Source organism: Opisthocomus hoazin, chromosome Z (genome assembly GCF_030867145.1).
Source record: "Opisthocomus hoazin isolate bOpiHoa1 chromosome Z, bOpiHoa1.hap1, whole genome shotgun sequence".
NCBI lineage: Eukaryota > Metazoa > Chordata > Aves > Opisthocomiformes > Opisthocomidae > Opisthocomus > Opisthocomus hoazin.
The window spans coordinates 57,986,830-58,002,954 of NC_134454.1; the positions used below are offsets into that span (position 1 = coordinate 57,986,830).

At 45.2% G+C, this 16,125-nt stretch overlaps 1 protein-coding gene across 4 annotated transcripts in view; it reads right to left on the bottom strand.

Moving 5' to 3' along the window:
• PSD3 (pleckstrin and Sec7 domain containing 3) overlaps positions 1–16,125 on the bottom strand; it is a 121,410-nt gene that overhangs the window by 19,848 nt on the left and 85,437 nt on the right. For all 4 annotated transcript variants that reach the window (XM_075411692.1, XM_075411694.1, XM_075411693.1 and 1 more), the window contains 4 exons: positions 15,029–15,099; positions 8,900–9,057; positions 7,873–8,017; positions 4,521–4,664 (listed from right to left, as the gene is read on the bottom strand). In XM_075411692.1, the coding sequence (XP_075267807.1) occupies positions 4,521–4,664; positions 7,873–8,017; positions 8,900–9,057; positions 15,029–15,099 (518 nt within the window). The remainder of the gene's footprint in view (positions 1–4,520; positions 4,665–7,872; positions 8,018–8,899; positions 9,058–15,028; positions 15,100–16,125) is intronic.

Genomic DNA, 16,125 nt, shown 5'->3' on the forward strand with positions numbered 1-16,125 from the left:
AAAGGAGAGAGGGACTTCACTGCCATACAGACTTCTGCTTCTGTTGTTCCAGTAAACATCATCAGGGTTAGAAGACCTGGCAATCAGAATGGAAATCCAGGACCAGCTTCTGCCCTGCATGTCTGCCAATGGCCATTTTGCCCTGGACTTTGTGGGCCCATGATTTCTATCGCAATTAGGCAATGCATTTGGAAGTTTCTATTTTGATTTCAACTGCAACATATTCGCTCTTTCAGTGATCTGACACTTGCAGCTAGGTATTAAAGCCGGTGGAAATTCTTCCTTAAAAGAAAGTAATCTGGAAAATTCTGTCAAGAAAGTGAAAAACATGAAAGTTAAAACCATTCAAAAGCTTTTGCAACATTATCTCTGAAGACTAAATACACATAATAAGGAGGAGATGAGGTAGCCACCCATCAAATTTCTGGCTTCACCTCTCACCTGACAGCACTCAAAAGATCTCTTTCAAACCATAAATTTGCTGCAATGAGCAACCACCACCTGCAGCAGTACCTCCTCAGAGAACAAGCAAAGAGGAGACATTCTTTCCTTGACGTCTATAAGCAAAGACACCAGCAAGAAGAAACCATCCTGGCTGCATCCCTGAACAAGGACCAGGCAACTCCTGGCTCGCCTCCCCTCAGAAGGAAACACCATCTCACCTGTCTTTCATCAGGAATAAGAACAAAGTGAATGCCGGTGGATGAACAAAAAGGCATTAAGGGCCTACAGAAAAGGAATGTGGCTTCTTCCTTCCTAAGGGACTATGCTGCTTCCCCTGGGACTCACAGACCCTTCTGGTGTGTTTCTGGAGATGTATCAGCATGGCCCTTTGTACATGGATACAAGATCTGGTCTGCAGGCTCAGCCTGCAAGAGCGAAGCACAAAATACTGCCTCATCTGCCTCTTGCCCTTTCGCTTTGACCCCATGCAGCAAGGTCTGTCTGGTGACCTGACAGGACCTGCCTGACCCTGACAGGACTTTGTTCTGAAGGGAAGGTGAGGAACCCCCAAAACGGGGGGAAAGTTTCCATTCAGGATTTTCATATAGCTTACCTGTTCTTTTTTTTTATTATTTTTCCTGCCTACTGATAGTTCGGCATGGCCTGTGAAATCTGTGCCAAGTGTGAAGGTAACACACAATTGCATAGCAGCACCTTGAATCACCATCTCCCGCACACAACTGAAGTTAGTGCCACCACTTGCCAGGCATTCCTGCAGTGCCGATCACATATCTGAACTGCATAGTTCAGTTGCTGTTCAAAGCTCTCACTAGGGAAGAAGACATCTTTTGTTTCCTGGGCTGTACTGGTTCTACTTTGTACTGAGGTACCTGAGGAATATTTCTTTAAAGACCGCCATGACAAAATTAACAGAAAACAGAAAAAACACACAACAACCTCTTTCTCCATCAATCTTTCTACAATCATCTAACACTGCAGCCTACATTTCATCCTAACTCATCATGCTTCTAGAAGTGATAGAAAACAATCTTTGTGTCAAGGACCCAAAGCCAAGAAACTCTTTGCTCTCCTAAGCTGTACACGACTCCCTACAGAGTGAAAGTGTGTGGCTTGCTCTGTACACCCTAGTGCTGTGTTCAAAATAGACATTGTGCCATTGATCACAACCCTTTGATCTCAATTGTTCAGCCAGTTTCCAAACCACCTTAGTGTAAATTTCCTAGTCCACACTTTATCAGCTTGTCTGTGAGGATGTCAGATGAGACAATATCAAAATCCTTGTTAAAGTCAAGAACAAACAACATCCACTGCTCTCCCCTCACCCATCACACCAGATATCTCATGGTAAAAGGCTATCATGTTGGTCAGGTATGATGCCCCCTTCATCAAGCCATGCTGATTACTCACAGTCACCTTCTTGTCTTTAACATGTTCAGAAGTGATTTCCAGGAGAGTTTGCTCCACCACTTTCCCACAGATGGAGAAACAGGTGACCAGCCTTTACTTACCTGGACCTTCCTCCTTGCCTTTCTTGAAGACATGAATGACATTTGCTTTCCTCCAGTGCTCAGGGACCTCCCCTGATCACTATCACCTTTCACAGGTAATTGAGGGTGGCTTTGCAATGTCATCATCCAGCTCCCTCAGCACTCATGGGTGCATCCCATCAGATCCCACGGACTTGCGTACGCCCATTTTAAATAGTCCCTAACTTTATCACCATCCTTCACCACGGGCAAGTCTTCCTCGCTCCAGATTTTCTCACAGGGCTCATGTGACTGCTGAAGGCTGGTCTTACCAGAGGAGACCTTAGACAAAGAAGACATTGAGTACTCTGGCCTTTCCCTATTCTTTGCGACCACGCCCCCTGCTCCATTATGGGTCCCTGTTGGGGCCCGTATTTTCCATAGCTGTCCTGCTGCCAACATACCTGTAGAAATCTTTCTTCTTGCCCTTCATATCTTTTGCCAGAGTCAACTCCACGTGGGCTTTGACTTTCCTAAACGCCATCCTACATGCTTGGACAGTATCTCTATTTCTCCTGTGTCACCTGCCACTGCTTCTACCTCCTGCATGCTTCATTTTGATGGTGGAGTTTTGCCAAGAGCAACTTGTTCATCCATGAAGGCATTAGCCACCTTTGCTTGGTTTCTTGCTTGTCAGGGTGAACCATTCCTGAGCTTAAAGAAGGTGATCTTTAAAAAGTTACCAGCTCTCCCAAAGCTCTCTTCCCCCAAGACTGTATCTCATGGGATTCTTCCAGGCAGATGCCTGAACAGGCCAAAGCCAGTTCTCCTGAAGTCCAGGGTTGTGGTCCTACCTTTTACTTTGAACTCTCCTTTCAGGATCACAAAGTCCAACATCTCGTGCACCGCTGACATGGTTGCCCCTGACCTTCATGCCCCCCAACCAGTGTCTCCTAGTTTATAAGTGACAGGTCCAGCAAAGTGCCTCTCCTTGTCTGCTCCTTGGTCACTTGTGTTAGGAAGTTGTTGTCAATGCATTCCAGAAACATCCTGGATAGCTTGTGCCCTGCTGTGTTGTCCCTCCAGCAAATATAGTGGTGGCTGAAGTTCCCCATGAAGATCAGGGCCTGCAAACACAACGTTTCTTCCAGTTTTTTGAAAAAGGCCTAGCAGACAGCCACCACAATGACACCCATCTTGGCACGCCCACTAATCCTGACTCACAAGCTCTCAGCTGGCTCAGCAACGTTTTCCTTCAGCAAAGTTTTGTGTGTGCCTGCTACTCACTCACATAAAGGGTGACTCCCTCTCCTTGCCATCCCTGACTCTTCTTTCTAAGAAGCCTGTATCCATTCACGGCAACACCCCAGTCATGTGAGCTATCACCTCACTTCAGCCCTGTTTTATTGATTATGTAGTCTCTCCTGTTTACATCATTGTGTACACTTTGCTTGACAGCTCTGTCCACCACTTCCTCATTTGATTATTGGTCAGATCATTTCAGGTATGTGGGATGTGGAAGAACAAACTGGCTAACTATGTTCCCTATACAAAATAGTAGCCAAAAATCAATGCAAAACACCTCCAGCTCACCATATGCTTTGCAGCCCAGAGCTACAACGCAGTCAAAACCAACACAGCAGTTACAATCTTCTGCAAAAGTACACAACCAGTTATGCCCAGCAGTAAAAAGAGCTCCTCCAAAAGAAACTCATGTAACACATGCCAGAAGCATTACTTCAGTTCTGGAGGCTTGTGTTGCCTCCAGCATCTGCTGTGGTGGTCTCTCTGACTTTTGTCTTACTTCCTCTTTCTCTTCTTCAGACTATGGATTTTCCTTGCCAGGCAATGACTGTCTAGAGTAGGATCCTTTCAGACCCAAGGCAACATTGATTTGCGGTTCTGGGGGGAAAAAGGTAACAGATGCAGCCATGAAAAATAACAGGCATCTGCTCTGTTGCCAGTGCCCTCACTCAGAGCCCTACAATATGGCAGACACATGATGGATAAAAGCTGCTGTCAGACACTCAGAACAATCTCCTAATGCAGCTGCCTAAGTTGCATCGCTCACTCCTGTGATCTTTCATTCTACCCTTTTCCTGCTCGTCCTGACATCTAGCTCACTGGTACACAACACAGATGGCTCTGAGGCATGCCTATGACAATAATGTTAGAAGAGCAGTTCCTTCAGAACATACCAATGGAAGACAATTATCACGATCTCCATTACTGCAGAATACAGTCATTCCATAATGACAACACACTAGGCAACACATAGTCTTGCAACACAAGACAGTTCCTGCCTGAAGACGTCATCATCTCTTCAAAGCAGGGACAGAGGGTCACATTTTGATCCTCCATTTTACATACGAGGAGCTAAATTCATGGCTAAAGTCACAGGAAGTCCTTATCAGAAAGAGCAACCACATCCCAGCTTCTGAGATTGCCGTGACATATCTGTCTAACAAGAACACACTCCTTGGCGAAGTAAGGTAAAAAACGCACAACTTTCAGACTGTACCTCAAACATAAGACCAGCGGCCCCATCCACACCCCAAAATTCAAAGTAATAAAGTTTCCCATACACACCTCAAACTCCAGATAGTGGTCCTTCAGTTTGTAATCATCTACTTCCTTGCCTTTGAGCTTCTTGTCAGGAGGATACGAGCGATGTTCAGCAAGCTCAGTGGAGACCTGCTTCAGCTTAGCTTCATGGGACTTCAGCTGTTCATCCTTCAGAAACACATTAGGCACTTAAGTGACAAAATCTAAAATATTCGATAATCAAAGGAAAATAGAGATCCCTGTGCAACAATAACAAGTAGTTTCTTTTTCTTGCTCTCTTTCTTTCCTTTAACTAATTTTAATTAGATTGATAAGGTCTATAACCCCAGAGCTCTGTCCTCAGCAGCTCTCTCAAATGCACCCAAGCAAAGTGGCCAAGTTTGCAGAAAAACTCAGCAGCTAGCAGATGCCATGGGGAAGGATAGCAAACCTGTCATCCCTCGCCTTGCTGCGAGCAACGGAAGCAGCTTGCTGCAGAGCGTTACTGACAACATGACACTTCTGCTCTAATACATTTTTTGGCAAATTAATTAAGGCTGTTGTATGCAGTCAGACCAAGGGCAGAAAGAGACAGGCAAAGATCCTGTCTCAGGTCTTTGCAATGTAAAAGTAGTTCCTTCCAGGACAGAAAGGACATGGGAGTCAGGGCCCTTCCTTTCATTTCTGCACTATCGAACGCTCTTCGGCCTGCAGTTTCCATTTGTTCAGAACAATACAATGCACCCAGAAGCGGAAGGGCTGTCCAATCTGCAAAAGGTATTTCATTTTACTAAGCTGTTACCAGCTTTTATCCCACTGTGCAGTTGGAGAGAGTGAGGAACTGCTACTCCCCCTTTCTAGACAACTTCCTTTATCGTAATCCCAGGCCCACTCACTTCCTCCAGTCCATCTGTCAGCTAACCTTCCCTCAGCTCAGAAGGTTTCCAGCTCCTGCAGCATGGCCTTCTGGCCATTCTAGGTTTGGATCTGAAATTATGTTTGAATTAGGTAAATCCAAAATATACACAGGATCCCACAAATCTCAGTGACTTAGAGTCGTAACAGCCGGCAGTATCCAGCTCAGACCCCACATACACACCCAGCCTCAGAGAAGCAGGTAGCTGCCGGTAGGTTTTCCCCAGCGGTGTGGCTGTGCAGCTTGCACTTCAAGCCTAGCTTGAACATGCCTGCACCGCACTGCGAGTCACACCAGGGACTGAGCCTCTCGCTGAGCTAGAGCTGTGGCAAGGAGCAGAAGGGGGAAAAATTCTACAGAGGACGATAATCTTGTGTTTCAACCCTTCTGCAAGAAAACTGCAGAAGGAAACGTGTGGGATAATCTGCCTCCACCTATATATGGTAGGGCTCAAACCACTCGCTACTGGCTGCCAAAAATTCTTGTTGCTCTTAGTAACTACACTGGATCCGCTTGCTCTCTCTAACAGTGCCCAATCACTCTTTATGTTGTGCTGAATCCCTGGCCCCAGCGACATCCTGTTGCAGTGAGTTCTACAGCCTGATGACAAGAGGTCTTTGAGCAGCTATTAATTTGGCACTTATAATTTCCAGGGCAGCAGCCCTATGGAGCTTTTATGTGTGCATATACACTCCCAGAAAAAAGGGGAAAAAAAAACCCTAGAAGATCTTTTCTAGACTGGTTGTTCATTTGTGTATAGCTTTGTCACATCCCTCTTTGGCTGGACTAACCAAGATCAGACACTGAAGGGCTTCTGAAACCAAACTTCGTAAAATGATCTTGTACAACCTGTCATGTCCAACCTCTTCCCCTCAACCATGTTAGGTTCTCACTGCATTCCAACTTCTGCCTGACCAGGAAAAGGCCCTTTGAAGAAGTACTGTCCATCATGATGTAGCCCACAAAATCCTCAACAGCAATTGCAGGCATTTGACAATTCATATTTTTTTTGTCTGCCGAATGAGAAGCAGCCTGCTGGCAGCTTTTCCACACTGACAGATAAAAGCAGACATGTTTCCACTTGTCTTTGAATTTATCTGCTTTGAACACTTAACATTCTTCTGCCTTTAGCTAAAACAGTTTATCTTATTCCACTTTTCGTGTCTCCCCTTCTTTGAGACACAAACCACAGGGCTGTGTTCTATTTTTTCCCTTTCCAGATTAAATGGAAACAATGCGACTAGGAAACAACGTGCTAAATGGAACAATCACACAGAACACCGATGAGTAAAAAAGCTTTTTTTGGTGACTGGGGGTAAACTATTGAAGCCTTATACAGTATTCTTAAAAAGGTATGTATGAGTAAAAGATAAAACCACACGAATGAGACAAGTTCGAATTATTCTATATAAAACATGTTTTAAACTTTAACTCAGAACAGAAGATGGAAAGTCGGTCACCACATCATAAGAAGAAGGGCTACTACCATGAAGAGGGAAAAGGCAAGGGCAACAAAAAACCCACCTCCTTAGAGAAATGCAGATTATGAGGTAACGGTTTCTAAGAAGTGTTGCTAAGCTATGAAGATGGCAAAAAAATGCATTTAAGAAGTAATGCCGCTTGGATAGATGACTTTAAAAGCTACAGGAGGTTACTGATAAATTATACACCTAGGATTGGGATCTATCACCTCTGCCACTCAGTCAACCTGATTAACGCAATGAGTATCGTGTTCCTCTCAGTGCAGGACGAATTGTAGGCATGCATCACAGCTCTCACGGTACACAGAGCTATGGGCACAAGCATTAGACACAGACAGTCCTAAACAAGCAGAAGGAGGCGTCTTCTTCGTGCAAGAATCAGTAGAGCGGCGACCCTCCCTGCCACAAGATGTTATGGCAGCCGAAAGCTTATGTGGTCACACAGGGAGACCAAAGACGTTTGTGTGAGAGACAGTTCATAAATGTACATTACACAGGAAATCCCTGAGCTGATAAGGGTTGGAATCTGGAAAAGTATTGTGGGAGAAATGTAACTGATGCTTGCCTGATGTGTCAGCTTTCACCTTTTATCACCTCAATAAAGCCAAAGATCAAGAGCATGTCCATTTCTTCTGAACTGAGCGGTAATAAACACTCAAATTCAAAAAAAACGCCAGTTAGACAGTATTTGAAATGTCCTCTGCAGAGCCATAACCACGGGATGAAAATTCTCTGTCTGATACTAGGAACACTTGTGATTATTTCTTTTCTTCAGAAGTATAAAACAACTATATTCAAGTCTGCTCCTTCTCTCCCCCCACATCATATCCTGCACCAGGAAACAAGCAGAGATTTACCCTGCTAGCACCGCTCTGTGCAAGCCTCCTCCTCCTAGGAATGCTAGGGGCAACAGCCACAAAACAAGGCCAAGGACCACTGTCCAGTCCCCAGCCAGCCAGAGAAATCTCCATTGCCTACCCTCTATATAAAAACAGCCCACCTGAGATAGCTTCGTTGTGGTGGCTGGCAGGAGTGGGCGACTGAACTTCTTCTGAGAGCCAATTGCCGCTGGAAATGGTGGTGCAGAGAAGACAGCAGCCACACAGTTAATCTTGTTGATCCAGGTCTGCATTTCTTCTTGGCTCCTGGGGAAGAAACACATATTAAGCACTTGTTGACTCAGCCTCCTCTACCTCCCTTCACCCCTTCAATGGCACTTTAAAACTGAGAATAAGCACAACCAGACAAGTCTCAGAGTCCGCTCAGTCTCCTGGTCTATCTTTGCAAGCAGTTAGTGTCAGGTATCTCAGTCATAGGTTGGCTCATAAGTAAGTCCATAACTCACCCTGGCACGTACGTTTTCCTAATCCAATCCAAGTGGCACAGGCAACAGAGCCAACCAATGCCCTGATTCAGACAAGTGTCCTAAGGTCTCAGCTGTGCTGGACACCACAGATCTCTAGGAGTTTTCATATGGATCTCAGTAGAAAAGGGCTCACGCCCAAGCCTGATGCATAGGTTTTCAATGTCGAAAGCAAAGGCAGGTCATCTGTTCTGTCTGGATATCACAGCCTGAAGAACTTAATCAAATTATTCTTGTATTAGGTAGTAACTTTGTTTCTGACTGAAGAATATCTTCTAGAAAGACATCTGGCTAAGACCCAATGACATCAGGAGACAGACAATCCAAGACTGCCCTCGGTCATTTGTTTCAATGATTAATCACCCTGACTGTTAAAAGTTTGTGCCTTGTTTCCAAATTGAATTTCCTGCAGCTTCAGCTTCCAGCTGCTGCATCTTGTTATGCCTTTCTCAGCTAGATTAAAACGCCTCTTAAAACATGATGTTTCTTTCTCATGAACTACTTGTGCACTCTAATCAAATCACTATTTAATCTTATTTCTGATCAAATAAACTGATTGAACCTCTTAAGCCTCTACTTTAACTTGTCCAGGCATGAATTTACCCCTCCTTCAGCACTGCCTTCTTTCCTCAACTACTGGCACAAATCAGAAGAGAGCACTTACTGGGCTTGGAAAAGCAGGACCCTCCAATCTGCTGTTTTAAGCTTGAGGACATTGGGTTTCTTCTCATAGTCTGTTGCCTTGGATGCCAGTGCATGATGCACACTAACTGCATTCTTCAGATCTTCCTCCGACAAAGCCTTTTCTGGCTTATATTCATCCTGCAGGAGTTAACAAGGGGAAGATGGTATCTTATTTCTCCATGTGGTACTCCTTTTTCCTTAACCTAGGAAAAAACCTTGTTTCATAGTCATGAATAGTATTAAAGTAGGTGAACTAGATGCAGCCTGACTTCAGCACTCACAGTTTCCACTACCTATAATATCTTTTCCTTTTTCTTTCTTTCCTTTTTTGATCTCTTTGCAAGGAAGGTAAGTAGTTCCACTACCTGCTTGACAGCAAGAGGGGTAAACAGGGAGTATTTGACCATCACAACAGCTGTGGACTATTTGTCTTCATTTCTGGAATCCTTCATGGCCAGCTCCCCACATCCACTGCTCAGCTACTGGTTCCTGCTTGGGTTCTCAGCCTCCAATGCTCGATTTTTATTTTTCTCGAACAACTACCTTTGTCTGTCCTCCTAGGCAGGCCCTCACACAGCGGAGAAGCCCCCTTACCAGCCTCCACAAAGCAAATACAGCAACCTCCTTTAAATCTTTCTGCTCAGGGTCTGCAAACGGCAACCACAGCAGCATCCAGGTTTTTGACACAAAAACAGCACCACTCCTAACACCAAATGACAAAAGCAGGAAGTCAAACTCCGCTGTGTTGCAAGCGTCTGCCCAGGAGCAGTCTTTGATGCCCTGAGTTACAGAAGCTGGATGAGGGCACAATCATGGTGTAGCCACAACATCAGTTTAAAGCCCACCTGACTATAAATGGCTTGGGAAAGCCAGGAGCTTCTTCAAGGAACAGTCACTTGCCAGCAACGCTGCACAAGCAGTTTCTGAAGGAGAAGCCAAAGCATTCTGCAACTGAATTCATTTCTCCCCCACAGTACATCAGAGAAATCAGTATCATCTGAAACACCCACCAAGGGAGGGGGTGTGATGGCTGCAAAACAGAGGAATAATTCCCTGCAGGCATGATAACTATTGATCCCTCCACTCAAACACAAGAGTTACAAGATAGAGTTTAGCAGGCAACAGAGTGCAGGACACAGAGCCAGTGCAGGGACAGCACTAGGTTAAACACTCAGAGGGCACCCACCCCAGAGAAGGCCTGGTTAACGTGCATGAATTCGTTTACAGGGCTTATCTAGCAGCACGCAGACCAGGGTTGCAGTCAGAGGCAAGTACACTGCTGCCGAGAGCATCTGTGCTCTGTCCACGCGGGGTTTGGTTTGGGCTCTTCAGGATGAGTTTCAATGGATGGGGAGTCACCAGCTGTGGTGACAAAGTGTGCTGCTCCTCTGCCATGTCTCATCCTTCCTCACAGAGGTCCAGCTAGTGCAGGCCCAGAACTTATTGCTCACTGGAGGAGATGCAGCTAACCAGCAATACTGTTGCAGCACCACCTCCACTTGGGGCCAGACCAGCGCACAATGCACCACAGATCTGGCAGGTCTAGCAGCAGGGCAGAGCACTGCTGTACAGATAACTAAAGGGTAGCCTTCAACCTAAACATCTGTGACATAAGGGGTTTTCAAGGTCTGCTAATGAGCGAAGCCAAATGTCCTTCCCCTCTGATAGCTTGAGTCCCAGCAAGCTTTGTAGGGACCTCCACATCATGACGGACTTTGCTGACTCCCACTTAGGGCACTCTCTAAACCTTCTTCAAGGAAGAAGATTTGGGAAAGCCTCTAGCTGAAAGAGAAGAACTGGAGGAGCCAGTCCTCTCTTGAAGATGGAGGAAGCAAGCCCCAGGGTCAAGCCTCTTCCTTCACAGGTTCAAAAGCTGATTTATTTGGTGGTAGCTCTGGGGCAAATGACTGGCTCCACCCTCCAGAGAGACTAGGAATACTTCAGGGCCAGGAAATGAACTTAGACAGGCCATAGAAACATGATAATCTGTCTTTCCTGAACTTAATGCTTAGAGACAGTGTCAGCTATCGCCTTGCCTGTTGCCTCCCAGCTTCCTCGGTGAGATGCATCCAACATCCACAGCCCACTCTGGTGCCTAAGCCTGTGCCAGAAGAACTCCACATTTGGGCAGTCCCAAAAGCAGTCCTGTCTGAGAACCCCTCCTTATGGACAGAGAGCGTTCACGATAATCCTTGCTAATCCCACCGGATCAACTGGCTGCAATCTACCTTGACAGCTGGGGCTCTGCCAGCTTCTCCAAAGGCACTGATCAGCATACCAGAGATATCTGCATGTAGTTGGCCAGCCTCAGAGAAAGCTGGAAGGATGTGAATGTGCTGTCAAAATTCCTTCTCTAAGGCCTCCAACTCTTTTCAGCTGGCATGGAATGCTAGGGGAGCAGGAACATCCATATCTCCTATGCCATCAAAGACAGCACATGCTCTGATGTGCTGGTGTCAGCACGGAGGTAGAGCTGAAATGGAACGCAGCTCACTAAAGTTAGACCAAGACAGTGGCAAGAAATATATGAGGAGCCAGAAAGGAACTGTGACTTCTCTATCAACTGAAGGCTGATGTGAGTGCTGCACACAACGCAACGGCATGCTGAATTCATCTCTTGGACTCCTGGAGAATGACTTTCCCACATCCTGCTGACCAGGAGTCAGCATGTTTCTAAATCGGTTTTTGATAGACCAGAGAATGGCATTTGGCTTCTTAACAGTCAATGTACCATGGGTGGGTATCTCCACTCCATTGCATGTGACGGCTGCAAAATTCTCTTTCAGAAAGCCTCATCACTGAATACTTTCTATCATTCTGGCCTTCCTCTCTGCTTTTTATATTATAATAGAGGAAATACATTTGAGAAAAGTTGTCTAAAAATACCTAAAAGCCTGCAAGATTATAAAGTGCCACATCAAAGAGTGAAGATGTTGCAAACTTCACAGAAGTGTCCAAACAAAACACGAAGGTCCATGTCCTGTATTGCTTGCCCAGAAGCTATTTCCAGCAAGGAAGCGAGGTCAACCTTATGTCCTCTCCTTACAAACCTCTCTTCTGTACGCACATCACATCTCATGTCAGTCTAGTGAACAGACATTCTGTCTAGCTCCTACTTTGCAATTTCCTCTTGCTATGAAAAAAGGGCAGGAAATTAACCTTGGCCCAAGGATGCCCAGAGACAGGGCCAACATCCCAAACATGTCAAACCTCTCATTTTACATAATATTGTGCAGGCATGTTTAGTTAGCTAATTGTGAATACTTCCACTGAGCCTCTCCAGTGGCCTCTATGCTCACCAACTCAGAAACCATCTCTCTCAAATCACTCATTTAAAAATAAAACAACATGTAGCACAGGAATTAGCACTTGAACAGTTCCAGTGGAAAAAAAACCACAAAATTTGGGCATGGAGACACGACTGCCCAGATAAAACTCCCCAGTAAATCTCAAGTGACCACCATTTGCAAACCACTCTCCTACATGTACTTTGACAGCAAAACAAGGAGAACTGGACTGGTATGCAAACAGAATGACAGCAGAACTGAGATCACACTGCCCACTGGGGGAATCACAGCTGCTACAAACAATTAATATTTATATTAGAGTAGTGTCTTGAGGGAACAGCTGAGTTACAGATAAACACAGAAAGCAATAGTGCAGAGTTTTATACATGTGTTTGTGTGTACACAGCACCTAAAACAGTGAGATTTCTCTCTCCCTTGCTTGAATAGCACTGAATGCAATGAAGCCATCATCACAGATGTTACCTCTGCAGATATATATACAACACACAGGTAATGAGAGAAAGAGGGAAAATGTGTGCATATGTGAATGCACTTTGCCCTATACTACTCCATAATCAGGAGAGAAGGCAAACAGAGACAAGGATATCTTTTGCCCATGACTACTGCCAAAGCTATGCACTTCTATGAAGAAATCAAACTGTTCTAAAATGAACCTTCTGAAATTTGCATAATTTCAGTCTCCTGATATACTGCAAAAGCAAACAACAGCTCAGCAACTTTTACTGTAACAGCTTGGTCTAGCTGTGTATTTTAAAACCCTGGCACCCTCACCTTCCGTGATACCACATCCCTAACAGACCAAAGTCTATTTCAGGGCTGAAGCAAAGACCTGCTGGACTTTCTGGAGCTGAGGAGAAATTAGAGGATATTTCACAGCTGCAGCATGAGGCACCGTGGCTGAGCAGGGGCCAGAGGCACCCTGGGGTGGCTCACAGCAGCTCTGTCACTCTGGAATGAGTCACTTCCCATCAGGCCCCTCTGTCAACCTTCTACAGCACTAAAGAAAAAGCCTTGCTTGTCACTGTGCTCCAGTAAGATGTCTTCAGTGCAACTGTCCTCAGAAGGAAGTTGGGAGAGTGCAGCTTTGCAGAGTAACCACCCTGTAATCAATGAACTCAAGTGCTGTGACAAGCACAAGACACACAAATAGCAAACAAATAAGAACAAGAACTCGTTTCATTCTGCAAAGATGCAGTCAGATGTGAAATGACTCTCTCACTCCCCATAGGATAGAAGGTGAGAGTGGGAAGAGCAACATTCTGTAGAAAATTTGCATGCTATATCAGCATCTCTGTATTTTATCAAACAGAAAGTGTTTTAAACTAATACAGCAGTGATACTCAAAAGTATTTAATTAAGATTCCAAAATAGACAGCATCTCCATTTCTTCCCCTTGAAAGCTTACTAATCCCTCCTCAAAGATGAAATAAGAAATTAATTAATGTGTTATGGACAAAGAGCCTTCTTACTTCTTAAGGCACCACACAGTCTTTTCAGATGACTTCTTTTCAGAAATCGAAGCAGGTGATTCCATTTCACCTAGGAAAGGGCAAGTACAAAACTGCCATGAAAGCCACTTTACTAAAATCTGAAGCTGCTGCCAGCAAGAGGACCAGAGGGAAGGTTCAGCTGCAATTCAGCAGACTTGGTTCTAGTCTCTTGCACTGGTTTTGAGCATATCGCATCCAACTTTCATCCCAAATCTTCCCTCCTGGCTACAGATTGTTCTGTCTGTTTCAGGATTTCATCCGTCTCCAAAAGGTACTGCACCCAGAGGATCCACCTTGTAAACCTCATGCTGTAAGAATTTGATCCAAGCCACTCACTCTTCTCAGAGACTATCCAGGCTGGCTGCAGTGACACCAACAGCTTCAGAAAGCCACAGCAGGGGAGGAGGAAACAGAGTATGCACTTGAACTTGCACTTCTGATAGTTGCAAAACAGAGTGGACATGTCAAAAGGCTTTCAAAGGAGCACACTTCTATAATACAGGGCAGTCTGGAAAAACACTACCAATTTCATGAACATTTCACCTATGCTGGGGGGCAAAAATCCTTAACAAGCTACTTAGCTGCTAACATTTATTTGATTTTGACAGTTGTCACTGACATGTTGCATTTCACTTTCCAACAGAATAGTTAAAACTGTACTATAATATATTTAAGCTTCCACCAAAAGACATGAAGAGTTTCAGCTGGCATTTTTTTTTTTTTTTAGACTTCTTGCTGTCAGGGAGCAAAATTTGTTAGAAACCCGCATCTCATCTTGCTTTGAGGAAAAAAGTACCCTTTTATCCTTCAGTTTTGCTATGGAGCAGAAGCTACAGATTCCTGCCAAGGCCAAGCAAGTTGTTTTGCAGCTGGTCTTGCAGGCATTGCAGAAAAGTATACCATGAAAAGATGGAAAAGGAGGACAGCCTTATCAGAGAGGAAGCCAGATATATGAAACACAATGTTACAAGCAGGCTAGAAGAATGTGTGCAAGACACCTACAGATGATGCTGTCTTTGCTGGGGAAGCTGGCTATTTTTTCAGCCATGACAAGAATGGTATAAACCAGAACAGATAGGATGCACATGTGGATGGGGACAATGGAACTGAACTTGAAAGTGTGAAAAGGGGGAGGGTGTCAATGAAAGGATGCAGACCTGAAAGTGTGTGTAAACAGGGTGGGGGGCAGAGAGAGCAGGTACATTACGTGTCAGAGGGAAAGGAGCCTGGAGGTGGCCTGTGAGAGCAGAGAGGATGCCTGCTGCTTTATCCCTCTTTAATTAGTTTCCAAACGACAGTGATTTCCCCTACCTTCTGCAAGTACAGGACTGTTCCCTTCAGCACAGCATAAAAGGTTTTCCAGCCTCGCTTTCCCCGGGGAGCTGCAAAGAAAACAAACGAAAACCCATTTAACTCAGATCCATTTTTACACTTTGACTAGGCAACAGGAGAGCTACATTAGTCCTGTGTTAAACCTCCTTTGTACTCTCCTTTTCAAAGGACAATGCAACTCAGCACAGTGCCTGCACATACCTGCTGTGTGAGAGAGTAATAAAACAACCCTGACGACAGCCCTGGACTGGATCAGAAAGGAACAGCAGCAATGCAGAAAGCAGGACAGAGAGATCCAGTCTTTGTGCTCTCAGAGGTAGGTGGACACTGCCCCTACACAGCTACGTCTGAGCTCTGCACTGTGGCAGAGTTTTCAGAAGGAAACACCCTTCCTCCTTGCCACAGCAGGCAGGCAAGCACTGCGTAGGACCAACGGGACACTGCTCAGAAAGCAGTGCTTCTCAAGAGCACCCTTCCCCTTGCTGCTGCTGCACACCCGAGTTGGCACTGAGCGGTCAGATGGCTTCTTGGTCCCCTCCCCTCTTCCTGCAGCCGCAGGAGAAGCCGAAGAAGAGAAAGGAGATGAGGGCCAAACAAAATCCTAAGGAAAAAAAAAAATCACCCCTCAGGAAACCTGAAGTCAGTTAGAGGTTGAAGAACGTAGCAGAGACAACATATCCAGCCCACAAAACTCCTAGAAATAAGCAGGGTGGGGAAGGGGTGGAGGAAGAAAATTGAAGAAAAGGGGATTCAGCATGAAGGCTCTAGTTTGAAATTCAGCTGCAGTAAAGGGAGTGAAGGCACAGACTGTACGGTCACAGTGCCAGAGACCAGAAACCTGCAACTAAGCTCACTCTCCACCAAGCACCACTGACCAGCATCCACTTGCCTCTATACAGCAATTAATAACCCATACACAACTAAAGCATCACCCTCAGAAAGGCATCTCATTCTGATCTGAAGACAGCAAGTGATGGTGAAGACGTTATTATTAGTCCCTTGCTCCAGAGATTAATCATTCTCATCTCACACAATGGGCCTCATTTCTCATCAGCATTTGCTTGATTCAGCTTCCA